At 61.1% G+C, this 26409-nt stretch overlaps 1 protein-coding gene and 1 non-coding gene across 2 annotated transcripts; both read right to left on the reverse strand.

Annotated features, from left to right (window-relative positions):
- Positions 1 to 479: 479 nt before the first annotated feature.
- TRNAI-UAU lies at positions 480 to 573 on the reverse strand. Its single transcript has 2 exons — positions 536 to 573; positions 480 to 515 (listed from the first exon to the last, which is right to left on the reverse strand). It is a non-coding gene; the product is annotated as a tRNA-Ile (tRNA).
- Positions 574 to 2927: 2354 nt separating this feature from the next.
- LOC120393788 (unconventional myosin-Va-like) lies at positions 2928 to 24878 on the reverse strand. The gene is made up of 16 exons (XM_039518278.1): positions 24639 to 24878; positions 22866 to 23072; positions 21940 to 22033; positions 21267 to 21412; positions 20484 to 20600; positions 14967 to 15082; positions 14186 to 14360; positions 13713 to 13806; positions 12325 to 12474; positions 10259 to 10410; positions 8573 to 8662; positions 6962 to 7112; positions 5994 to 6264; positions 4752 to 4926; positions 4121 to 4201; positions 2928 to 3916 (listed from the first exon to the last, which is right to left on the reverse strand). The coding sequence occupies exons 1-16, from the start codon at positions 24876 to 24878 to the stop codon at positions 3758 to 3760; spliced, it is 2418 nt and encodes an 805-aa protein (XP_039374212.1). The 3' UTR covers positions 2928 to 3757.
- Positions 24879 to 26409: the final 1531 nt, after the last annotated feature.

A 26409-nucleotide genomic window follows, 5' to 3' on the forward strand; every position in this document is an offset into this window, starting at 1 on the left:
TGAAATATGAACAGAGACAAACCTTGTCAGCAAAGGTTCATTTCGCAAACGATCCTCAAAAAGTTACTAATTCCCACCCCTCCTCCACAGGAGCTCTGTGCAGTGTCACTGTTCTGCAGGCAGCTTCCCATTAAATGCTGTTGTGGGACATCCCCAGACCTGGAAATGTACCAACGACAGAATTTGAAGAGCAAACCTGGCTCCCTGCAGCAGGCGGGATTTGAGTGTTTTGTCCCTGTCACTTAGCGTTTATCAATAGCACAGACGCCATGGGCAGGACTCCAGGCTCTGCTTGAGGGATCTTGGCACAGTGCATGGGCAGCAGAAAGGATTGTAGATTCTGACCTGACCTCTGGAGAGGAGGTAATAAGCAAAGGGGGCATTATTGACGCTTCCCCTTCTCAAGCTCCCCTTGGCTGGAATTCTACATTCCACAGGGCAAAATAAGAGGGTGAAGCCACTTGGCTAATGAAAACCAGTGCTCGAGGTGAGGCTTGAACTCACAACCTCAGCATAGCTCCTCTCAGCACTGCCCTATAAGTACTATGCGCTAACCAATTGTGCCACTAGAGCACCTGCTAATTACAATTCTCCAAAACCCCTAGGCTGATAAAGCCAAGGAGTGACCCCAAAACATTCTCAGTGCAGCTGAGAGCAGGTAGTGACAAGTGTTGGTACTTGGTGGGGTGGATTCTTGTTAAGGGTTCCAGGCACCATTTGACCCTTTTGTTCTTCCCTGTGTAATAACAGAGCTGGTTAAGACTCAATGGAGAGTCTTGCTGCAGACCAACAGAGCTGAAATCACTGATAACCAGCTCTAAGCGTTAGTCCTGCTTTGGGACAGTGTCTCTCATGCAAGAAACTGCCCAGTCTGCGCTAGCAGTGAGGCTCCCTCACTAACAGCTGAAATCAGGGAGAGCTGTGTGAAGTGCAGGGCCCCAGGGGTGCCTGAACAGGGGGGAACAACACCCCAGGACTTTTAAAATGGGGGGGCTCTGCCTTGCCACTTTGTAATGACCGTAAGGGCGAGTGAGGGTGGGGAGGGCACGGAGAGCAGTGAACGGGAGGAGGGGCCTTGGGGAGAAGGGGGGGTAGGGGCATTGCCTCAAGTGGAAGGGGTGGGGCTACTGTTGGGGCAGCAGGGAACGAATCACTTGATGATTCCATGTTCTGTTCATTCCCTCAGGGCCACTGGGCCGGAGAGACCATTGCTCTGACCCAGTACAGCTGTTCTTAGCAGGGCCGGCTCCAGGCACCAGCACAGCAAGCAGGTGCTTAGGGCGGCCAACGGAAAGGGGTGGCACGGCCGACTCTTGGGCGGCGGGTCCCCTAGTCCCTCGCAGAGGGAAGGACCTGCCGCCGAATTGCCACTGAAGAATGAAGTCGATTGCGGTTTTTGTTGTTTTTTTCCCAGCACTTAGGGCAGAAAAAACGCTGGAGCCGGCCCTGGTTCTGATGAACCTTCAAAGTCTCTGCCCAGATGTTCCCATAAGGGAGAGGCCACCCATGGCACGAGCACCAGGGAATTTGCAGTGCTGCTCTTGCATGGGTTTTGGGCAGGTGCTCTCACATCAGCCCCAGGAGGGTACAGCACACACCCCAGACCCATTGTCACAGAGGCCCCGGGCGGTGCTCTGGAACTGCTCCCCACAAAGCCAGTCAGGACTCTGGGGAGCCTCCTCTCCCTTGGAGCAGACTGTCCCCAGGGCAAGCAGCTCACACGGCTTCACCTCCTGGGTCTCTCCTTGGAGCATTCAGCATCCTCTGCCCCTCCGTGCGCTTCCCCCAGCGAGTCCGCCCAGGCGGGGTCCTGGGGCAGCCACAGGGTCCTGCACCCCCACTTCATAGTCAGACGTGACTCTCAGCCAGCCCGTAACACAGAGGTTTGTAAGATGACAGGAACACAGTCCCAGACAGGTCTTGCCGGTACAGACAACAGGACCCCCTTTAGTTTGGTCCATCTGGGGCCCCAGGGAAGCCCAAGCCCTGTCGGGGCTCCCCTCCATTTCCCAGCCAGCTCCAAACTGAAACTCCCTCCAGCCTCTCACTCAGCCTCCCCCCCGGCTCCTCCCCCAGCGTTTGTCCAGCATCCTGGGCAGAGGTGTCACCTGGCCTCCAACCCCCCTCCTGGGTTCTCATGTTACATGCTCAGGTCTCCTCCCTTCCCCGAGGCAGCTAGTCCCAGCACAACCCCCTGCAACCTCCCCAGGCCAATCCTCCCCACTCAGCATTCACCTCACAGCAAGAGCCTTCCCACTTCGGCACCCCCATAAGCCCTGGACTCTCCCAAATCCGGGGACTCTACTGAGCTGAAGTACAGGGGTAAGAGTATCCCCCTCCCCTAGCAAATCTTCATACTCCTGTAGAGGAGAGGCCAGGTGTGATTGGCTGGAGCTGGGCAGGGGCAGGAACTGCTGGGGAGCCTGCGTGTTCTGTCCCAGCACCCCAGGAAGTTTCAAGCAGAAGCAGAGAGAGTGGAAGGCCCAGGTGCTAGCTGGGGATGGAGCATGTAGGCCCCTATTGCAGCCCAGGATACCTGGGTTCCTGGTCCAGCTCTACCCACTACTCATCCACTGCCCCCGTTTTCTCCCCCTGGAAGTGGGGAAAACATTCCCTGGCCTGGGGGTTGGATTCACCTGCTAAACTCCAAGGACCTGTGAACACCCAGGATCAGGTGGCCAGTGTCCGAGGTAAAGGACACAGCCTGGGGCCTGCTGGAGACAACCTGTGACTCATGTCTGCAGCGCCTAACAAACCTTCCGCTCCCCTTACCAGGGGTCTCAAGTCAAGCTCCAGCCTCGCAGGTGGCCTCTGTCCCGTTACTAGAGCACAGCTCCCAGTGCTCCCCAGAGACTGCACACAGCCTCCCCACACACACACACCCTGGCCCGGAGATCGGCGCCTCGCGAGGTAGACCAGCCTCCAGCTTATTACTAAAGAGACTTTTATTCACTTCACACAATGACGTTTAAAAGGCGTTTCACTGAACACAGGCCACATGAAGAGAGCTCCTCTCCCACCCCCAGCTGCTGGGCAGGCAGCCCCCAGGCCTGGCTTCTCTCCCCCAGGCCCTAGCAGGTGAGGGGGCAGGAACAGCACCCCCCAGAGACACCCATGGATGCCCAGTGGGTACTGGGTCAAGAGCAGCCGCCTGCAGCAAGGAGGACAAGCCCCCTAACCTGGCTCCACCTGGCAGCTGCTTCCTCACTCAGCAGCAGTGGGGACTCCCTGCCCAGCCAGCCACACTCAGGACATGCTTTTAAACCTGCTCCCAAGTGCTCAGATGCTGCCCCATGTGCCGTAAACCCGCCCCCCACACACCGCCAGGGAGCACTGCAGTTCCAGAGGAGGTGGGTCAGTCAGCGATGGCGCAGCCCACAGCACGGGCGCCCCGCATTGCCCCGCTCGGCTATGGCGTGCAGACCCGGGCGTGTGAGGGAAGCACCTTTATCCCCCCCTGCACAGCATTCCCCGAGGGCCCGTTGCAAAAAGCCCTCGGGCTCCGAGCAGGGAGGAACGTGCCGGGCATGTGGCAGAGATGGGCTAGCGGACGTTTTCGAGAGGAAATTCCTGCCCGAGTTTTGAATTTTAGAAGGGGCCGTTTCTGGAGCTGTAGCCTCATGCCAGCACCCTGAAATTTCAGCCTGAGCCGCTGGCTCCTTTCCAAGGAAAAAGGGTATGTCTAGGGCACGGCAGCCAGTACCCTGCACACGGTTGTGAGACCGCATCTTCCCCAGGAGCATCGCTGCGGCGGCGCTCAGACCCGGGTCAGGAACGTCAGGTTAATGCTGTCAGGGATGCGGAGCTCATCCAGCTGCACGGGAGAGCAGGAGAAGGGCAGGTGCACGGGAAACAGGTGAGCCGTGTCCACCAGCAGCTGGCAGGGGCCAGCTGGAGTTCGCTCCGCCAGCCGGTTCTGTGTGGGGAGAAACAATCCAGTCACCAGCAATTCTCACCCCCCCCCACCCCGGTCCAGCCCCCAGCCCCTCCTTACAGCCAAGGCTGGCTCAAGCACCTGGCCAGCTCAGGCCAACTCTCCAGCAGCAGGCTAAAGCAACTCCGCGCGGCTGCCTGCCAGCACAACCGAGTCGGGGGGTGGGGGGAGAAAGGCCTCACTCACCTCTACGCTGCTTATGAAGCTGGGGCTGACGTGCTCCTCCAGCCTGGCGGCGGGCGTGTAGGCCCGCAGGATCTTCATGATCTGCAAGGAGGGAGCGCAGAGGTGACGGGGCTGGACGGCAGCCAGTGGAGCAGGCACTAGAGCCAGGCTGGGAATTCCAAGGGCCCTTCCAGCCCGGCCCATGGCCTCATGCCCCTTCCAAGCCCACCAAGGTCGCAAGTCCCGAGCAAAGACAACAGGGCCCATCTGGTCCCCATGCCGGGGCCAGCAGGAAGCGGAGTCCTAGGGGAGCAGAGAAGGGACCCCAAGCAAGGTCCTGGCTGGTGGAACTTGGGGCAGTTACAGAAAAAGGGGCCCGCCTGTGGGCCCCCGAGCAAGCAGGATCCCTGGGCACTGGCTGGGAGCCCTCGGGGCTGAATCAGGGGCCACATCCTGGTACCAGCTCCCAGAGCCACTGGCCCTGGCAGCCCGAGCGCTTTGCCTTCATGGGGTGGGTGATGCCCTCAAGTTACCCAAATGCACACGGCCTCCCCCAGCACCACCCCCTCCTTTGGGGAGCTTTGAGCCCTCCAGGGTGGCGGAGCCCAGGCCCGTGGCCCATCACCCCTGAGCTCCTGGAGCAGCCGGTCACCTGCGGAGTGGTCAGCGCCGTGCACAGGCAGCAGATGGCCTCAGCATCTTCCTGCGTCGTCTTCTTCACCTGCAGCAGCTGGGCTGCCTGGCTGAGGGGCTGCAGGACCTCCCTGGCGCCGCTCTGCTGGAGGCCCTTGGCCCGCAGCCACTCCTCCAGCTGACTCACGTTGCAGCTGGAACAGAGCCACACCGAGACGCTCCAGCCATAAGCTCAGCCCCTTAAGAGCAGCTGCCTGGGGAGGCCTCCCCAGCCGCAGAGGCCGGCCTGGGGGAGCCTGGCGCCTGTTAGCGCATAGCAGGGTGGCTCTCTGCGGCTGCAGCACTATGAATGCATCCACCACGGCTCTGTCCCCCTCGAGTGCCAGGACCAGCTGTGACAGCTCGTGTCTTCCCTCGCTCCGCCCAGGGGTGGAGGTTTTTAGAGCCACACGTCCAGGGTTCAAGCCCTATCCTGGGCTCCGCACTGCCCAGGACGAGGCTCCCTGTTGCCCACGCAATGGAGCGGGTGGCCCCAGTTTGAGCATCATTTTCCCTTCCACTCAGCTGGGCCCAGTTCTCCCCCGCCCCAGACTAGTCAGCCAGGACACAGCCCCCCACACACACACACTGTGGTGCCCCCGGCCAGCCGGGACATCCCGATGCCGGGCACAGCTTGGCTCGACCCAGCAGGAGAACTGCCAATAGCAGCCCAGGGCCATGAAGAGCTGAGTGGCCCCACTCCCAAGCAGCGAGGTGGGAGGAAGGATGGCCCGGGGGTAGGACAGTAGCCTTGGACTCTAGTGACCTGGGTTCAAGTCCTGGCTGAGGTCTCTGGCACAGCAAGCTTCCCCGGGGGGGTATTACTGCCACTGCTGGGGTGTCAGGAGGATACGTGCAGGCAGATTGAGGTGCCCCACCAGTGATGGGGCAGAGCTGGACGGTAGCTAGGCCTGATGGCACCATAGGAACCTGGCACTTCTAGCTTCTCCTCCCCCTCTACAGACGCTCCCTTGCTACACACCCCCTGGCCAGGTGGGATTAGCCCTACGCCCATGGAAACCCAGCGCTTGAGAGTCAGCCAGAGCCCAGGAGGGGCCTGCGCTCTGGAGGATGGGCCTGGGCCACGCAGGCCAAGCCCAGCTTAGGAGGTACAAAACCCCCGACAGCAGCTGTAGCCTGGATGGAGAGTCCAGGAGGCTCCAGGCCCAGCCTGACGGGGGAGCACCCGAGCCCCGCGGGAGGCGGGAGGGGACGGACTGACCTGAGCAGGACGCCCTGGCTCCAGGAACAGGCGTCGCTCCTGAGGAGCAGGTAGTTGAGGGCCACGCCGCTGACAGTGAAGAGGAGCTGCCGGAAGGCCTGGCCCACGACCATGGGCTCCAGCTGGTGCCTCCCCAGCGCCTCATGGAAGGAGCTGAGCTGCTGGAGGAGCGAGTCCAGCGTGTAGGCGGGAGCCGCCGGCTGCTTGCGGTAACTGGTGGATCTGGCCCACGACAAGCCCAGGATGGTCTCGCCCTCCAGCATGGCGGCGACTGGCAGGGCAGAGGGGAGGGAGGCTGAGCTCAGCCTGGCCAGCGGGCGCTGAAATCCCAGGGCCCTTCCCTCAGGGAGCAAAGGGCCCTGTCTCTGCAGCTGGCTCTGCTCTTGGCGCCCAGGGGGCTGGGTACGTCCTGGGCACTGATCTCTGGGCAGCACCCGGTGCATGCCCCGGGACCCCGCAGCCCAGGCGCTGTGTTTGGGAGGCTGCACCTCCAGACGGGCTCCTGCCATCTGGTGAGTCACCTGCCGCTCGCTGCCATTCAGAGCGAACCCAGACTAGCCCCGAGTGCCACGCTCCCAGGGGGCAGTCGCTCAGCCAGGCGGCAGAGCAGGGACCTTCCCGCCTCTCCCCCTGCCCTGTCCAGCTCATGCCATTAATCTCCTCACTCCCCCCACAGGGCTTGTGGCAGGTCAGTGCCCCAGCCACCCTCAATCCCAGAGGGTCACTGGGCAGGTAACAGGGTCCCTCTGAGGCTGTACTGAGGGGGACGGGGCAGCCACTTGCTCTCGAGATGCCAGGTCTGCCCAGCCCACCATGACCCCTTTATGCCAGGCCTAGCCATGGCATCCCTGCCTCGAGCACCGAGCCAGAAGCCAGCTCTCTGCTGCCCTCACGCCTCGAGTGCAGCTCGTCACACCAAGCTCGCTCCCATCCCTACAGTGCTCACAGGAGGCCCAGCCAGTACTTACCAATCATGGGCTTCAGTTTTTTTTGTGCCACGCAGATCAGCTGCTGGTAGAGCTGGATGGCCAGGTCACCCAGGCTCTGGCAGTGGCTGGCCAGGTCGAAGTTTCTCAAGCAGTGCTGGTTCTGCTTGGGGGTGTTGGCCAGCCGGTAGCTCTGCGGACAGCAAATGGCCGGGCTCGTGGACCGAGAGATGCTGGAGCCCGGCAGAGCCACGCCCTGGGCTCTGGAGAGCTGTGGGGTAGCCATGCAGGGACCCACCCCAGCATCCACTGCACACGTCTCCCCTCCAGAGTCCATCAGATTCCCACCCAGGGGTCTCGGCGCACCTGACAGGTCAGTGACTGAAGATCAACTCTGTCCCCACTGCCATAAGCTCCCCTGCCCCCCTCCCCGAGGCAGGCGGTGTAAAGAACCCAGCAGCACCCAGTATCCCCACGGTACAGGTCACCCAGGCATCCTATTCTAGTGCTCAGAACGTTCCCTGAGGATGCTGGTCTCAGGGGCTTACATGGAGGGGATCTGGCTGGGTTCTTCTCAGCCCTTCGGGGGTGGATGGTTTGCTGGTAGGAAGAGACCCCTCCCCAGGCCAGCAGCTATTGCCCAGTTTGAAGCCAGAGGGTCTGGGCTGTGGTTCACCATAGAATCGTAGGCTTGTCGGGCTAGAGGGGACCTCGAGAGGTCAGACTCCAGCCCCCCCGCCCCCGCTGGGGCAGGACCAAACCTCGGCCATCGCTAACAAGTGTTCGTCCAGCCTGTTAAAAACCTGCAGGGAGGGGATCCCACCGCCTCCCTCCAGAGCGTCGCTACCCTGAGAGTTTGAAAGATTTTCCTAATATCTCACCTAGATTTCCCTTGCTGCAGATTAAGCCCATCACTCCTTGTCCTCTGAAGGCTGGACATGGCAAATTGATCACTGTCCTCTTTGTAACGGCCCTTAACGCATTTGAAGGCTAATCATCAGGTTCCCATCCCCCAAGCTCTGCTCTCAAGACTAAACATGCCCAGTTTTCAGCTTCTCTCCACGGTCAGGCTGTGGAAGCCTGTTCTCATTCTCGTTGCTCGCCTCTGGACTAGATTTATCCACATCTTTCCTGATGCGCGGCACCCAGAACCAGTCTCAGGTGCCTCTGCCTCACCGGTTATTCCCCTTTGGCTGTCCCTGCCTACAGGCAGCTCTTTGGAGAGCTGGTGTGAAATCAGCCAGATGAAATTCAGTAAGTGCAAGTGCACTTTGCTGCATAGTATGGCAGGCAAAGAGCCAGTACACGCAGGGCGGCATCAGCCAGAGGCTTCCCCTTGGAGCAGCGAGGCCATGGCCCGGCCAGGTCCTGTCTGAGGCCGAGGGCAGGAGCCACTGACCCCAAAGGAGAGAAGCTGAAGTAAAACAGCCACGGAGCAGTGGGCCAAGACAGGCCTTTTGGCCCAAGCCAGTGCCAGGGACTGACTCAGCGCCATCTTGGTTTCAAAAGAAACTAGGGGGAGCCTACTAAAGGCAAACAGCCCCCCCATGCCTGCTGCTTCCTGGCTGGGACCTGTTCTGCAGCCCCCAGCCGGGGGAGGCCAGGCCAGGCCAGCCTGGAGGTGCCGTGCTGGAGCAGGCCCCGTGCCCTCACCTGGTCCCCGCCGTACTGTCTCAGGCAGTTGAGGAGGCAGCAGGTGTTGGCGAGCCAGAGCGCCACCACGCCGAAGTCCTCGCTGTGCTTCTGCGAGCGGGAGACACAAAGCGACGCATCAGGGTGGGGTGGGGGCCCAGGCGTTGGAGACTCGCACAAGGAGGGAGCACGAGGAGACTGTGCCAGGGAGCCGCGCTACAGGGCGTGGGCACACCAGCAAAGCCAGCCGCTGCTTGGGGGTCTGCACCCCCCCACCAAAATCAGTGAGAGGGCCAGAACAGGAGGCCACTCAGCAGACACAAGTGGCTGCATTCAGCCCAGCCGAGCCCCCCCTTTGTGCCCCTGGCTGCCTCGGGAGGCCTGGATTTTACAGTTGCTCCCCGACAGCCCAACCAGCGTCTGGGGTCCCCAGTCACCACTGGGCCTGCTCCAGAGACACCGATTCATTGATCACAGCCGGCAGCCATGGGCGAGCAGCAGCAATCTCCAGCTCACGGCGCCGTGGGGCCCCAGCGATCAGGGGAGTCGGGATGGACCCTGTGGGCCACTGCCCACCAGGGAGCAGCGTCTGCTGAGAGGCAGTAAGAGCCCTGATGCAGCCAGTGCTGGGGAGGAGCAGTCACTGCCCCAGGCTGGCTCCAAAGTCACTGCCAGAGGCAAATGCAGCTGCAGGCAGAAGCGGCGCCAGGCATGGCCTGGCCAGCGAGAGCTTCTGCTTTCTGCAGGGCCCAGTGCTCCAGGCTGGGGGGCTGCCAGCCTGCAGAGGAGCCCCTGAGACACAAGGATTAATATCTCATCAGTATCAGCGTTTGCTCCCTTCTCCGCCCAGGCCCAGGCCCAGGCCCAGGCCCAGGCCCAGGCCCAGGCCCAGGCCCCTCACAGGGGACCAACACTGCAGCGAGAGCAGCCTCCGCTCCTCTTCCCAGCCACTGGGGCTGGACACTCCTCGGCAGGGCTCTCCCCGGGACCGAGGGGTCTCTTCCCCCACATGCCCTGCTGGGGCAGCAACACCTCCCCCAACCACTGCCCCCAGACACCCCTGGCCTCTCCCTCTGCATGGGGGGGGGGGCAGAAGGGGGGGAAGCAGCAGCCCAGCCCTCCCTGCTGGCAGCCCCAAGCCCCTGCCCAGGGGGTGGAGCAGTGGGACACCCTCAGTGACTGAGGCCACCTCTGGCCAGAGGCAGAAAACCAGCAGCCTCAGGCTCCTGCTGGCTGACCCCAGGGAGCCGACCTGCCCGCCTGCACCTCCCCATCATGGTGCCCGCCTGCACCTCCCAGATCCCCACCCCGACAAAAACCCCAATCCACCCCATGCGCGTAAGCAGCACGGCTACTGCAGGACGAGGCCTCCTGCCCCTCCAAGCCAGGCAGTGGCCCAGAGCAGCTGTGCTGAGCCGGCCTCTCACCTCAGCCCCAGGGCCCCAAGCCCTCCTCGACGGGCACACTCCTGAGGGTGGCATCACAGATCCCTAGTAATGCCCTGGCCCCTGCCCCGGGTCACACAAGGACACGCCTGGGGGCTGCAGGAGGCATTTCTGGGCAGCTCTGGCCCGAGCTGGAACAATTGGGTGGGGGGCACACGCCAGCGGTAGGGAGCCAGCGCCTGAGGGCCGCCCCTCAGCCATTGACTACAGAGGGGCCACGATCCCCCTGCCCCCTCGCCCGGCCTGTCCCCCACCACCGTACCTTCACCACCCGCTTGATGCCGCTGACGACGGCGGCGAAGAGCGAGCGGATCCGGTGCTCGTCGTGGCCGGAGTCCGCGTGCCGGAAGCACATTAACAGGACGTAGGCCGGCAGCGTGGGGAGGGCGCCAGGGCTGTGCTGCGGTTTGAAATCTGCAGGGCGAGAAGGGGCCGAGTGAGTCCGGGATGGAGCCGGAGGTCCGAGCCACAAGTCACAGGCTGGGGCCTGCCCCACGGGAGCTGCCTACAAGGCAGAGGGGTCGTAGCAAGCGACAGGTGGGACGAGACAGGCCCTGCATTCAGGGCCCCAATTTCAAACCCCTCCCCTCCCCTGAAGGAGCCAAGCTCCTGCTAACTTCAGCAATACGTCCTCTGACCCCAACCTGGGCCCATCACCTGGACAGAGCCCGGATCCCAAGGCCCAGTCGCCCCTTTCATTACAGCCAAGCAGCTTGAGCTCAGCCCAGCCCCCAGAGGGGCATCACCCCTCCCTGCCGTTAGCACCTCTCCAGGCACAGTCCCCTCTGCTCTTCCCTCCCCATGCTGGGGCTTCATCTCTGCCCCCACCCTGCCCAATTACTCTGCCCCCCAGCCTTCAGCACAGCCACTCTACCCGCCCCCACTGACAGAGCCGACATTTGGCCCAGCTAGGTACTGTCCTCCTCCTTCCCCTCCTCGCCAGCTTGGGGTCACCCTTAGCAGGCTCCTGCTCCTGTCCTGCAGTTCTGCTGAAGTGTTTGGGGAGGAGGCCTCCGGCTGCTGACAGTCGCCCTCCGGTCTCATGGAAATTAACATGCACAGACCCCCCTGCCCCACGGCTGCATTTCTGGGCTCTCCCACGTGGGCACGTGCACATTTGATTTAATCCCTTCACCCACTCACAAGAGTTCAGTCATTGCTCATAAGCACAGAGCCACCGCTGGCCTGGCCCAGCACTAACCAAGGTGGGGCTGGAGACTTCCCATCCACCCCAAACAAACAGAACCCCCCCCCCATCCCCTTTCAAAGTCAGCTGTCCATTAGCCACCCCATCCCTGCCTGCTCCCATGTAGGGTCCCTGCCCTCATTAAAGGAGGCAACTCAACCTCATGTGCCTTCCCGACCGGTCAGCAAACCAAGCGCCACTCACACGGCCATTCTACAGCCCACGGCTCGATCCGAACCGGCACATTCACCCCCACGGTCCTGGCCAGACCCGCAGTGCTCTGCCAGTGTGCCTGCATTACCCTGCAGGTTTCAAAGGGATACAGGGTTCTTCACTCCCAGTGCAGCACTGATGTGCTCTACCCCAGAACTGGCTGCTTTTCCGGGGGCAAGCAGCATCCGGGGAGGCTGGGATGAACGGGACGAGGCGTGCGGGCGGAAAGGGGAGCTGCAGTGGAGGGCCAAGTAGCAGAGGAGCTTAGTGAAGTTCTGCACTATGGGGCCATGGGGAACGTCCCATTCCCAGATGCTCCTCGGGAGAGGTCAGCGTGGTTAGAAAGACATGCTGAATGTGGAGGCTCTGGAGCAGCTTGGGTAGCCCAATGCCCTAAAGCACCTGCCCAGGGATCCTTCCCCTGCAAGGGCTCAGAAAGGGGAAGTTTGTCCCCATTTTCCATCGGGCCATTTTGCACCTCTCCTAGCGCAGATTCTCTTCGGGCACTTCCCTCCCCGGCTGTCATCCCGCCAAGCCAGCCACACTTCATCTTTCCTCACATCAGTCCCAGCCTGCTGCTCCGTCAGCGCCTTCCCACGAGCCTGTCTGCACGCCATGGCCCAGGTGCGGCAGCGAGACTGGCACCACGCAGCTGTGCGGGACGTGATTGATGCCTCGGCATATGCTGCTCCGCATCACACCTGCCTCTTGCTGCTGCTCTAGTGCGACAGGCCCCGAGGGAGTCTGTCTGTTCAAGCCACTGGGGATAGGAGAGTCCCGGCCCCTCCAGCTCTGCAGGGTCCTGGGCCCTGAGGTTCGAGCCCATGGGGAATTGTGTGGACACAAGGGGGTCTGGCTTGAGCCAGGACTTACACTGCTGTGTAGACAGACCCTCAGCCCCAACTCCCCGTGGGGCTCCAGCCCCCCACCTGTGATGATGGTCCTGATGAGGCGCCCTTCATCCTCTGCTTTGCACCCCAGCATGCCCCCGAATGCCCCCGCTGGGCACAGGACATCGAGGGGCCTTTCCATCTCTTCCACCTTCACCTTCTGCTCCAGCAACCGGGCCTCCCCGCTTGCTGCACAGGGGAAGGAGCAAGAACATTAGAGTCAGAGCATCCGCTTGGATCCGGGGCCACGTAACCTGACTCCTGAGTGGGGCAGGGACTGGGGGGTCCCACCTCTGCCTGGGAACTCCTGCCAGGAGAGCTGGGCCCCAGGCAGAGGGATATTCAGAGCTAGAGGTTGCTTGGGCTGAGAGCGAACCGGATGGTGCTGCCAGGCAGCCCTGTAAGCTGCTGTTGGCAAATAACCCTTCACTTGCTCGTCTCTTAATCTGTGAATGTCCAGTACCCCATGGCACCCACCTGGAGTGACCAGATGTCCCAATTTACAGGGACAGTTCTGGTTTTGGGGTCTCTCTTACATAGGCTCCTATTACCCCCCCCAACCTCGTCCTGACTTTTCACGTTTGCTGTCTGGTCACTCTCCACCCACCAGTTTTAATCAGCTGCCTACAAACCCAGCCAGCATCTCCCCTCCATCAAACTGCTGCCAAGAGCACCCCCAGTTCTGCAAAGCTCCCTGCTCGGCCAGTGCCCTAGTAGGGTACCCTTGCTGCTCTGTACCCCACAATAGCGAAGGGGACGCTGAATCAGAGCAGTCCGACTCTGCAATTCACCAGGCATTGCTAGCTCTGCTCTGGGGTTGGCAGCTGTGATGGGGGTCCTGTGCGCTCAGTGTGGGGCTTTCGGGGAGCACATCCCAGAACATGGAGGTTTACAGAAGGACGTGTGGGAGCTTTGCTATTAGGAGACAACACGAGACACAAGGCGAGCCCAGAACAGTGGCTAAGAAAAGCCACTTTGGTCGGTCGTCTGTCAGCGAGAGGCTCATTTCTGCTTCCCGGCTGCAAAGCAGCTCTCGTGCAGACGGGTAGCGATGCCCCGTGGCAGGTAAGGGGGCGTTGAAGGAAAAGCAGAAACGCTGGCATTAACGGAGCTCATGGTGCACAGATGGTCGCCTCTGCCCTGCTGCCTAGCGGGTCTCATTGGGCAGCTGGGGGAGCAGGGGCCCCATCCCCTCTAGCTCAAGCCTCGGCAGTGCCATCGCTAGGCCCAGGGCCCCTCGCCATCTGAGCAGCGCTCAGGCCCATCCCACCAGCCCCCACTGCTCCTGCGGTGAGGCGGCAGAGCCGTGTTTCTGCTTGAAGCTGCTGCATCCAGGCTAGGGGATGCGGTCGGGAGCAGAACCCCCCTTTAGGCCGGCCACAAAGGACATTCGCCCCCCAGCTGGACCAGTCACAGGAGGCACCTGCCTGTGAGATCCTGGATTTGCTTCATGTTGGTTTTCAGCTGCTTCTGAAGCTTGAGCATGTTCTTCTCCTGCCTCTCCAGCTGACCCTTCAGATCCTGGGGAGCACACGGGGAAAGGATAGTCCATCACCTGGTGCTTGGAGGGGACCCTCTCTTTCCAATACACCCTCCCAGCCAGCAGCAAGATCTCCCCAGGAAGGCCTTGCAGCAGACGGAAAGCAGCTGGCCAGAACGCTGCCCCAGCTACTGTCGTCTCTAATAGGCACATGGCCCCTCCATGGAGCCCAAGTCCCAGCATGGGGAGGTGGGGGGGGGGGTGCGCTGCACCAGGGCGTTTACCCAGCATGCTGAGCAGCGATCAGCCTTCTCACAGCCCCAGCCTGGCCACGTAGCAAGTCTTGAACTGCAAGCTCAGCCATGCAATGCTCCCACCAAACCCCCTCCGGCCATCCCAACAGACCCACTCCCGCTTTACCAGGTTCTCTCTCTTCAGCTGGACGAGCTGGTGCTGGAGCCCGCCCTCCTCCTGCTGCAGTTGCAGGTCCTGGATCAGGCTCTGCTGCTGCTTGCTCAGCTGCTTCAGGGAGCAGTTGTCCAGGCAGAGACCTTCCAGCTCCTGCTGCTGCTCCTGCAGCTGGCTCTCGAGTAGCCTGCAAGGAAGGGCAATAACTCAGAGGTGCCAGCGATTGGCTCACCAGGCAGGAGGCTGGCAAGGCCTCAACTCTATGCCCCTCCATGGCTGAGACAGGCAAGCTTCCCCCATTTTACAGCTAGGGAAACGGAGGCAGGGGTTGCTTAAGTCCAAGGCCGAGATTGGAACAGAACCCAGAAGACTTGAACCTGGAATTTTTTGAAGTCTCCACACTCTGAACCACGCACTTCCCACTGTCAGGGCTCTGACCTGGCTCTTGCCACCCAAACCCCGTCTCGCCTCTCCACCACAAATGCATCCCTGCAACCTCAGATGGCCTGCTGCCCCCCCCCCAGGGCCAGCGCCGCTGGAGGGCGGCAGGGCCACCCGAGGGGGGAGAGACAATTTGCCCCGGGCCCCGCAAGGCCCCCACGAGAATGTCGCATTCTATAGTATTGCAACTTGTTCCATGGAAGGGGCCCCTGAAATTGCTTTGCCCCAGGCCCCCTGAATCCTCTGGGCGGCCCTGGAGGCCAGGCCCCCGGGGGGGAGGGGGGGTTTAAGCTTCCACAGCAGCATTATGGAAAACCCAGACATGGCTGAGACACTGAGTAAACAGACTCACTTATTGGAGACCCGGGCAGCATCATACGCATATTTGAAGTCTTCCTCTACCACGGAGTCTTCCTCCACCATCTTCTCCGGGCTCCTGTTCAACCCCAGGATCTCCGCAATGTTCTGCTGGAGAGGAGGAGGAGACTGAACCGGGCCATTCAAGCAGCAGGCCCCTCCCCACCCCCACCACCGCAGCAGCGAGGGACATGATGGGTGAGAATCTCACCCTGCGCTTGAAGATCTCAAACGGCTTCCTCTCATGAGCCAGCTGAGCCTTGGCCCTGCGCAGCTCCTCGCGGGTCCTGGCCAGGTCCTCCGTGACCACGTTGAGCTGCCCCTGGAGGAGGCGATAAGCCTTCTCATAGGGGTTGTGACGAAGTGGGACTGTTCGTACTGGGGGCTGGGAATGCTGGGTGCAGGCCTCTAAGTATCTAGCAAAACAAAAGGCCATGCAGCCGAATGCCTGACACTCTGTCGCCTAGTGGCACTCTGTGGCCCCTCCCTGCAAAGGTGCTGGCTAAAGGTGTTGGAGACAAAGGGGTCAGGTGACCTCCTGGCCCGGGAAAGAAGCTGAGCAGAGAGGAGGGGCCGGAGGGGGTTGGGCAGACTGGAGCTGGCTGGGGAAAAGAGGGGAAGCAGAGAGAGAGGGCTCTGATCCCTGATGGGAGTGGTGGGGCTCCTGGGACCCCAAGATGGACCTAACAGGGGGGATCCTGTTATCTGTGCCTGCGAGTCCTGTGTTGGACTGTGTTCCTGTCGTCTAAATAAACCTTCTGTTTTACTGGCTGGCTGAGAGTCCTGGTGAATCGCAGGGAGCCTGGGGGTGCAGGGCCTGACTCCCCTACACTCCGTGACAACTGGTGGCAGAAGTGGGATGACTGCACCCCATGGATGGCGCTTCCTGCAGTAAGTGACTGGGGAGCAGTAAAACGAAGGGGCGATTAACCCCTGGGAGAGTGTGACCAGAGAGAAGGACTTTGCAGTAACAGGGTCACCTGGGGGATCACAGCAAGCCGTCCCAGGGGCGGAGGAGTCTGCAGCTTGACCCTGGCAGAGAGGGGGTGACCTCAAGGACTGGCACACTAGGGGTCCCCCTGGAACCCGTGGGGAGCGGCGAGCACCCCGGCCTGCGAGCAGCCAGCAGGAAGATGTATACCAAGCGGCGCAAGTGCGACCTGGTGGAGCTGTGCAAGCAGAGGGGGCTGCGCAGTGGGAAACTCACCAAGGACCAGCTGATTGCCCAGATGGAGGAGGAAGATCACAGGAATGAACCGATCCCTGTCTGAGGGAAGCAGCCAGGCAGAGGCAGCCCAGGTACCAGTGTCTGGCCCGGCTGGGAGTGGTCAGCCGGCTTCTGAGGGTGTCCCGAGACCCCCCATTCCTATGCCTAGGGGGAGGGGGAAGAGGAGCCCAGCAAGCACCGAGGGCGCCGTGACCCCCCCGGCCAGCAGGGGATCCTCCCGGTGAAGCTCACCCCCCAGCAGGGAATCATCCCAGCGACGCTCATCCGTGGAGCGCCAGCGGCTGGAATGGGAGAGAGCTAAAACGGAGAGAGCTGGAGGATCGTAAGGAACAGAGGGAACATGAGGCGCGACAGAGGGAGCAGGAACGGGCGGAGAAAAAGCGACAGCGTCAACATGAGCTGGACCTGGCGAGGCAGGGGGGCAGCAGGCCCCGGGCAGCGGTGAGTGAGGGGGGGCCCAGGACTGCGCGGAGCTTTGATAAGTCCATCCTGGCCCCGCGCAAGGAGGGGGAGGACATGGGTGACTTCCTGGGTGCCTTTGAGACGGCCTGCGAGCTGCACCAGGTGGATCCTGCGGACAGGCTCCGGGTTCTCACCCCCTTACTGGACCCCAAGGCCGTGGCATTGTACGGCCAGCTGGGAGAGGAGGAGAAAGGGAACTACGACCCATTCAAGCAGGCCCTGCAGCGCGAGTTTGAGCTGACTCCTGAGATGTACCGGGAGAGGTTCCGGAGTCAGGATAAAACCCCTGAGGTCTCCTATCTGCAACTGGCCGTCCGCATGGAGGGGTACGCCAGCAAGTGGGCAGATGGGGCCCAGATGAAGGGGGACCTGGTTAAACTGCTGGTACTGGAGCAGCTGTATGAGCGGTGCCCATCTGACCTGAGGCTGTGGTTAAGGGACCAAAAGCCAGAGAACCCGCGACATGCAGGGCAGCTGGCCGATGACTATGTGAAGAGCCGGTTGGGGGGTGGCAGGGAGGAACCCCAAAGGAACAGGCCCATCGCGGCGCAGAGAGAGAGTCATCCTGAGACCACCCAAAAGGGGAATCGGGAGAATCCCCTCCCAAAGGGAACGGCCAGCGCCAGGGACAACCGACTGGTTCGAGGGGACCAACGGGACATGAGCTGCTATCAATGTGGCCAGAGGGGCCACCTGCAGTCCCAGTGCCCCAAACTCCCAGACAAACTGAGCAGACCAACCCCCCCACCGGGTTAACTGGGTAGAGAACCAGCCGGATGAGGGGCAGCGTTTGCAGGAAAGGGGGGCTGGCTGCGTACCACCTGCGAAGGAGGGAGGGGGGCCCCGGGTCAACCCCTCCGAGGGGCTGGATGCTCCCAGCCCTGAGTTTTGGGTTTACAGGGTGGGCACGGGGCTACCCCTCCAGAAAGAGTGCCTTGTTCCCCTGAAGGTAGATGGGAGGGAGGTCACTGGGTACTGGGACACGGGCGCAGAGGTGATGCTGGCCCGGCCTGAGGTGGTGGACCCAGATCGGATGGTGCCCAACACCTACCTGACCCTGAGGGGTGTGATCGGGACCCCATTCAAGGTGCCTGTGGCGAGGGTACACCTGAAGTGGGGGGACAAGGAGGGCCCCAAGTATGTGGGGGTGCACCCACATTTGCCCACGGAGGTGTTAATGGTGGGGGATCTCAAGGACTGGCCAAGTAACACCCGGGGTGCCCTGGCCGTGAACCATAGTCAGAGCCGACGCAGGGCTCTGCACCCTGACACCGGGGAAGGTACTCCGCCCGAGGCGCAGGACCCTGACCTGGTGGGGAGGGAACGCCCAGGGACAGGGCACAGAGAGGCTGCGGCCACAGACCCAGCCGGTGAGAGAGAGCAGATCCCCGCCCCTGCCCCTGCCCCAGCGGCTGAGTACCAGGCCGCGGTGCGGGAAGACCCCTCCCTGCGGAGGATAAGGGACCTGGCCAACCTCGGGGACACACCATGGGACGAGGTGGCCGGAAAAGGTTCCTGTGGGAGAAGGGGTTCCTGTACCGAGAATGGGCTCCCCCAGGGAAAATGGAGTCGGGGGGGGGGGATCAGGAAGCAGCTGGTGGTACCCCAGGAGTATCGCCACCAGCTGCTGTGCCAGGCCCATGACATTCCCCCCTCAGGGCACCAGGGAGCCTGGCGTACCCAGCAGATGCTGCTACAGAACTATTACTGGCCTGGGGTCTTTACCCATGTCCGGCAGCACTGCTGCTCCTGTGACTTCTGCCAGAGGGGGAGGAAGGCCCGGGACAGGGGGAAGGTGGCTGTAAGACCCTCGCCCCGCCCTGAGGAGCCTGTCCAGACGGGGGCCAGGGTCAAAAGGGGGGCTCTGAACCGAGAGAGCCTGAATCACAGCCCCCCAGACTGGAACGTGGGGAGAAGGCCCCAGCCCTGCGTGCACCCCAGGGGTATTGGGGTGGGGAAAGGGCGTGGGTGGCATAAGGCTTCCCCCCTGCAACCTGCAAGTGCCCTCGAGTCCCCCCGACCTACAGGGGGGCAGGAAACTGGAATGACCTGGGGGTAACTTCCCCTAGAACGGGGGGGACCCTGGGGCCTCTGTGGGAATGTAGGTGGGTTCGAACTTCCCCAGGTCACTGGCTGGAGTGACCCTGCTCAGTTCAGTCTCGAAGGGGGGAGAGGTGTGACGAAGTGGGACTGTTCGTACTGGGGGCTGGGAATGCTGGGTGCAGGCCTCTAAGTATCTAGCAAAGCAGAAGGCCCAATGCCTGACACTCTGTCGCCTAGCAACTGATGGCCGGGCCCCTCCCTGCAAAGGTGCTGGCTAAAGGTGTTGGAGACAAAGGGGTCAGGTGACCTCCTGGCCCGGGAAAGAAGCTGAGGAGAGAGGAGGGGCCGGAGGGGGTGGGGCAGACTGGAGCCGGCTGGGCAAAAGAGGGGAAGCAGAGAGAGAGGGCTCTGATCCCCGATGGGAGCTGTGGGGCTCCTGGGACCCCAAGATGGACCTAACAGGGGGGATCCTGTTATCTGTGCCTGCGAGTCCTGTGTTGGACTGTATTCCTGTCATCTAAATAAACCTTCTGCTTTACTGGCTGGCTGAGAGTCCTTGTGAATCGCAGGGAGCCCGGGGGTGCAGGGCTTGACTCCCCTACACTCCGTGACAGGGGTCCTGCCCATCGTCGTCGTTCAGCGAGGAGGAAGGGCTGTCGGATCTGAGCCTCCTCCACTCATGTCTCTGCCTGCAGCGGCCCCTCTCATGGTCCAGGGACTGAGATGGGGACTGTGGGTGGAGGAGGAGGCCAGGAGATGCATTCAAGTACCATCCCTGGTGTGTCGGACGCTGGACACCGAGCCCCACTCGGACTGGGCCATCTGGCTACACTGGGCAGGCGGCGCCTGATGCTAAGCTCTGCACTAACTCCCCATGAACGCCCCAACCCACAGCCCATCTGGCACCAGAGGTGAAAGTAAGCCGGTACGGGACGGTACAGAGTACCGGCAAGAGCCAGTATGCCGTGACGGACTGGACCGGCTTCCGCGGCGGTGATTTAAAGCCCAGGGCTCCCGCTGCGGAAAGCCCCGGGCCCTTTAAAACCCCACCCAAGCGGCGGCTGGAGCCCCAGGCCCTTTAATTCATCCCTGAGCCCCAGAGCTCCCAGCCACCTCTGCAACTAGTAGCTCCAGGGTCATTTAAGGCCTTTAAAATTTTGAAAGGCTCCGCCTCTTCTGGTTGAGGCCACGCCCCCGCTCCCTCCAGGAGTGAGGGGAAAGGGCACCCCTGGCATCTGACCACACAGTGGCAGCCATGGGACGGCAGGACAGGTCGGTCTGGTTGGCCCAGTCGCACACAGAGGAACGCTGCCGGGAGGCAGCACATGGGAGGGGACGCCAGGGTTTACTCCTGGCTCTGCCACCAAGCTGTGAGCTCGGGCAGCTTCCCCAGCTGAGCCCTCACACGGGAGGGGAGGTTTGTGACACAGGAAGCGCACGGAGCCCTGTGCGACACGTGCCAGTCAAAGGCCACGTCTTTGCAGGCACTAACTGGGCTGTACCAACAAGATCACCAGCGCAGCCCACCCAGTCAGAAGGGCCTTGCTACGATTCCCGGCCCGAGTCTGATGCCAATGGGACTGGCAGCTAGGTGCCACTGCCACCGCCAAGGGGCAAAGGGCTGGAGGGCAGGCTTGGCTCGGGGACTTCCCCCGCCCCCTGCCTGTGCCCAGCCCAGGGCAATGCTTGTTCCAGAGCCCAGACCCTCGGCTTCCCGCCTGCAGTCAGGGCAGCAGAGCCATGCACCAAAGCCAACTGGTTGATGTGAAAGTGTCTCACCTCGCTCTGCGGGTTGGCATCATCCCGGGACGGGGCTGTCGACAGAGACGATGGGTAGCTGCATTTGGAGTCCAGGATGCTGTCGGATGAAGGGGACCTCTGGAGGCTGGGGGTTTGCTGGAGCGGGGAGGAAAGGTACAAGGGTGCGTTATACAGTGGCTGAAGCTCCAGTCCTTGTTACGGGGCGGGGGGCTAGGGCATGGGGAGAACTCGGCAGGGAGACAGCTCAGACCTTTATGTGGGCACGTGCTATCGCTCCCTAGCCCAGTGGTGACAGATATGGGGCGGGGTGCCTCCGTCCTCCAGTGGATGTGCTGCCCGCCAGGGAGTCCCGCCATGGGGACCAGAGAGACGTTCCCCTCTGATCTCCAGGGAGCAGGGCAGAAGTGGATGGTGCAGCTGTGACATTCAGCTCTCTGGGAAAGTCCCAGCCCGAAGCTAAGGTGTCTGGCACCCAGACACCACGTGGAGTCACTGGGATTTGGGCTCCTCGCGGTTTCGAAAGCCCCAGCCAGCTTCGCGCTGATGGTGCAGCTGTTCTCAGCGGCAGGGCGCGGCTCTGAACACACAGCGACCCTAGGGCCACCTCTGGCCTGGGACTGAGTGAACACAGCACAGACCAGCAAGGCTTCCTGTCCACCTCCCCAGTCCTGCCCGTCCGGCCTCCATGCGACAATCCTTCAGCAAGAGCTTCCCTCCATTTCGCAGCAGCCTGTGACCCCTCGCCTGGCTCCCCGGGGTATCTGGGATGTCCAGGGCATCAGCCCAGCCGGCACTGCTCACCTTGTGGAAGGCCACCTCATCCTGCAGGTTCTTGCAGCACTGCTCCAGGCGGGCGCACTCCTTCACCAGGTTCTGGTAGCGAGCCCTCTCCCCCTCCAGCTGGCACAGCAGCTCCTGGCTCTCCACTGCGTGCCGGCGCAGCTGGTCTGCAGGGGGCGGGGAAGAGGAGAGCAGAGATGGTAACGTTTGCCTGCAGGCCTGGACCTGAGTGTGACAGGCTCTGCTCCCTGCCCACCCTGTGCAGGAGCCCAGGCACCAGCGCCAGGGGAGGAACGTTGACGGGGCTGCCGAGTGCCAATGCTGCGCCGCCTCTGGAAAACATCTCCTCCGGCGTGGAGCTGCGAGGAGAGAGCTGGGAACTTAGCAGCATGGCCAGCAGGCCCATGGATTCAGCTGCCAAGGCGGGCAGGCTCAGGCCACACGAGACCTCGCCTCTGGGACGAGGCTGGGCACAGAGCTAGGGCAGTGATCGGCAGGAGCCGTCTCAGTAACCAGCCCACCTAGTTTTGGGCCACAGTCTCGGCTTGGCAGCATCACCCTGCCCACAGAGCTGGGCCGCCCGGGTGAGCACAGCCGGAGCCACCCACTGGGCTTCCCTAGAATCCAGACCCCAGCTGATTGCACCCGGCACAGCAGGAAAGGAGCTGGGAGGAGGGGGAGGGGGGCGTTTTACCTTCCAGCTCCTGCGACTGCCCCATGATCTGCTGGTTGAGAGCGTCCTTCTCTTCCTTCAGATTGGATGTCATGGCTTCCAGCTCAGTCAGGCGCTGGCGGGAGAGAGAGCTGGGTGGTGGGGGCAGACCCTGACAGCAGTCCAGAGCTATGGGGCGAGAGGACCTGCTCTGGAGGTCGGAGGCCAGGCAGGCTCTTTCACATGGGGCCCATCACAGGCTGCAGGGCCCATCCTTCCTCTACCCCACCAGCCAGGGGGCCCGGAGAGTAGCCAGGCCCCTGCATGGGAGATTTATTGACAGTTTTACTTTTGATGGGCAGCATCAAGGATTTAAGTGTTGGCTTCAATTTTTTATTCGAATTTTGAGTTGTGGGAACTTTGGTGGCAGAAGGGGGATCAGACAAGGTGGAGCTTTAACTCTCGGAGTCTCTTAACCCCGATCATCAACGTCTTACGTCAGATATACAGAATAATCCAGGTTTGCTTTCAGAAGGTTCATGTCAAGCAGCGTTTCTGGCTGTCTAGGTTTCGACTATCGACGGACATATTTGACTGTCTGCGTACAGGGATATTTATGGTGGCCAATATTTATCAATTAAAAAAATTGACTCCTGCCAAGTCTATGTACAGACTAGCTTAAGTCAAGTCACCAGAGCCTTTGCAACACACTAGCAAGGAGCACGCTTGTGTCGCCTCCCACTCTCACAGCTGAGCCAGAGAGGATAACCAGCCTACTACTGCTGCCAGCTATTGGAGCTGCCCCATATGTTCAGTGCTGGGTTTGAGTCACACCCGTTAACCACTGGGGTGGGGATCGTTGCTCTTTGGGACCAGGTCTAAGGAAGGGACGTTTAGCTCCCCTCAGTGTTATTGCTGGCTGCCGGTTAGCCGGACAATCAAGGGTCACCCCTGCCTGTGCCCTGCACCTGTTTCAGCTCCTCCATCTCCTGGCCCAGCCGGCCTTCCGAGCAGCTCTTCTCCGACTCCATGCGCTGCAGCTGCTCCTGCAGCTCCCGGATGCGCTTCTCCTGCGCCTTGTCCTCCCGCAGCTCACTGCACAGCCGCTCCACCTCCTCGCTGTGGGAGGCTCTCAGTGCCGACAGCTGCTCCGAGAGACTCCAGATCTTCCTGGCCTGTGGGAGGGGCAGCAGTCAAGAGCCGTTTCAGGCCTGGCAGGGTCCCAGGGGAGGAACTGGGTGATTCCTATCTGAGCACTGAACAGCGGGGAACCAGGAGGGGGAAAGCCAGAGAAGCTGCCTGGGCCTCATCTCACCAGACTGCCCCCATCATCCCCCCAAAAGCCATACAGCTCCCCAGAAGTGAGGTGCTATCCAGTGCCTCCCGGCAACCCGAGCAGCGTCAGCCCGAGGACACTGCTGGGGAAACTGAGGCATAGGAGGAGGAATGACTTCCCCAAGGCCCAATCACTTCTGGGTTCTGTTCTCAGCCCTGACACCGAAGTCCTGACTCCCAGTTTCCTGCTTTACCAGCCCTGGCATCGGTCTTCCCTATGCTAGGGCCGGGCCGGGCCTGGTGTACCTGCTCCTCGGCATTGGGCCACCTGCTGTTCCCAGGCTCCGCACATCTCAGAGGAACCATGAACCCCCCTGGGGCCAGCCTGTGTCAGAGATCCTGGGCCCTGCCCTGCCCCACCCCGGATGTGTTTGGCCCAAGAGTGCGCTGGCTTTTCCCAAGTCTCCTTTGCCCCCACACCAGCTTTCCAGGCCGCCCGATCCACCCCAGGGCAGCGAGATGGGGTCTGTCCACATAGGCCAGAGACCGTCAGGGACGCAGGTTCGATTTAAAGCCCCTCCCCAGCAGAGAGCAACCCGCGAGACACGGGAGGCAGACAGATGGCAGCGCCAACTGGTAAATATTCAGCGGCAGAGCACGGCCTGCCGGTCACGAGCAGAGCCAGAGACGCTGCCGGGCGGGGGAGAGGGCGGACACGAGGCACCGTGAGGAAGTTACACAAGCGGCATCCGCTGGGTCACGGGGGAGAGGGGTGGGGAGAAGAAAAGGTTCAAAGGCTGCTGGGGCCTGAGCACGTGGTGCCCTCTAGAGCCACTCAGTCCCCGAGCGCCCCGTGAAATACCCGAGAGGAGACCAGAGCAGGGAAAGCCGCTGCCGCTTGCAGCCTTCCTCCAGCCCTACCAAGCCGGCTGCTCCACCTGCACTGCCTCACTCCCCACACCTTCGCTTTCCCCTACCCGCCCGAGGGCTGAGCCAGAGGGAGTTAGGTGGGTTCAGAACTAGAAATCTGCCCTGAGCCAAGAGGTCCAGGATCCTGCTCTGCCAGGAGAGCCCGATCCAAGTCTTCCTGCCGGGCCTTGGAGTCAGGTACTGCTGGGCTGGAAAAGAACCAAAGTCTGGCTGCACTAATGGACAGTGCTTCCCAGGAGAAGGGTAGAGAGGCCTTTCCCCCAGGCACCTTCTCAGCACAGAGTGATCAGAGATTGTTCAGTATCATTAAGGGAGTGAAATGCAGCCACCTCTGGAGTGGAGCATGGCTACTGCTTAACAACTCACAGGAACACGGAAGAGGAGGAGACGATCCAACGTAGACTGCTAGGGGAACTTAGCAAGGCAGAATGCAGCTCCCCAGGACTCTCCCAGATGTGCCCAAGGCTCATCCCAGCGCTAGAGACCCAGGAATCCCCCTGTAGCTCTGGGGCAGCAGGAGGAGCCAACCCACCCACCTGCTCATCCACTTGGCACTGCAGCTGCATCACTTTGATCTCCATGCCTTTGTTGAGCTGTTTGTAGTGCTCCACCGACTTGGCCTCGATCCGGAGCCGCCTCAGCTCCCTGCGAGCCTGCATGCGCCGGTAGCAGCACTGCAGATAGACCACCGCCCTGCGCACTCGAAGGTACTTGGTGCGAGCCAGCCAGCCCCTCACCGCGCTCTGGATCACCACAGCTTTCTGGCTTGCCACCATCTGGGTAGAGAGCAGAGAGCCGCCAAGGCTTAGGGCAGAAACTCGGCCAGAGCACCAGGTGCCGGCAGCTACGTCCTTGCACAAACAGCGGCCACAAGGGATCCAAGAACACGCGAGTGCCTCTCCCTGCACACCCAGCCCCATTCAAAGGCAACGGCCATTGGCAGCACCGGGGCACGTCCATCCGGCTGCAGGGGCCTAGCAAAGCACTCTGTTACACCGCTCCGTGCAGAGAGTCACTGGGACGAAGTCGGTGCAGGCAGGGGGTGTGCGGACCCCAGACCAGCTAACAGAGCAGGGACACGGAATGCCTGAGACCAGGAAGAGACAGAGCCATTTTGGAGCAGAGCACAAAGGGGGAAATGGCCCGAGCCACTACTCCAACCGCAGCAGCGTTCCATGGTACGGAGGCCTGAGCATACGCCAGTGGGCAATGCACAGCTGCAATGCAGACTCCTGGATTCTGTCCTGCCAAGGCAGCAGACTGGAGTCACCTGGGGAGATGCACATGTGGGACTGGAGGGCCATAGGAAATGCTGTGGAGCGGGGTGAGCTGGTAATTCCTCTGGCCAGAGTCAGAGATTGTGCCAAGGGCACAGAACAGACAGGCCTCTGGGTTCTCTAAAAATCAGAGAACAGATCTGGGGCCTGACTTGGCCCTGAAATTCTCAAGCGCCAACATATGAGCAGCTGCCTTCTCAGCGGAGGGTCTGCCAAAGCATGAAGACCCCCTAAGCTTATTTCTACCAGCTTAGGCTAAATCTTCCCTAAGGTACATATTCTTCCTTGTCCCTCAGACAGACAGTGTCGCTGCCACCACCAAGTGAGTTAGACAAAGATTCAGGAAAAGGACCACTTGGAGTTCCTGTTTCCCCAAAATATCCCCCCCACCAAGCCCCTTCACCCCCTTTCCTGGGGAGGCTTGAGAATAATATACCAACCAAATAGGTAAACAAGGTGAGCACAGATCAGACCCTTGGGTTTTTAGGACACTAAACACCAGTCAGGTTCTTAAAAAGCAGAACTTTATAATAAAGAAAAAAAGGTAAAAGCAGCACCTCTAAAATCAGGAAGGAAGGTAATTTTACAGGGCAATAAGATTTGAGAGGATTCCCCTCTAGGCAAAACTTCCTGTGTTTTTGTAACTTTGAATGTACAAGCTAAAACAAAAGATAAACCAACCCATTTCCTTGCTATTGATTACAATGTTTGTAATCTTGGAGGCTTATTTCAGGTAGGGGTTTAGGGGATGTTTTTTCCTGCCCTGGCCCCTCTGTCCCGGAGAGAACAATAAAGAGCACAAACAAAGCTTCCCCCCCCCTCAGCAGATAAGAAAGGTTCTTCTTCCCTTATTGGTCCTTTTGGTCAGGTGCCAACAAGGTTATTCGAGCTTCTTAACCCCTTAGAGGGATTTTTTGCTACCCGGAGCTGTATATCTATGACACAGGCTCTTTCTCAGTTAGAGCAACAGCTCCAGGTTCAGTTCGCAAGAGACGCTGGGGCTGGGAGGACCACAAGGAAAGGTGATGCC

The sequence above is a fragment of the Mauremys reevesii genome, unplaced genomic scaffold (genome assembly GCF_016161935.1).
Source record: "Mauremys reevesii isolate NIE-2019 unplaced genomic scaffold, ASM1616193v1 Contig30, whole genome shotgun sequence".
Taxonomy (NCBI): Eukaryota; Metazoa; Chordata; order Testudines; family Geoemydidae; genus Mauremys; species Mauremys reevesii.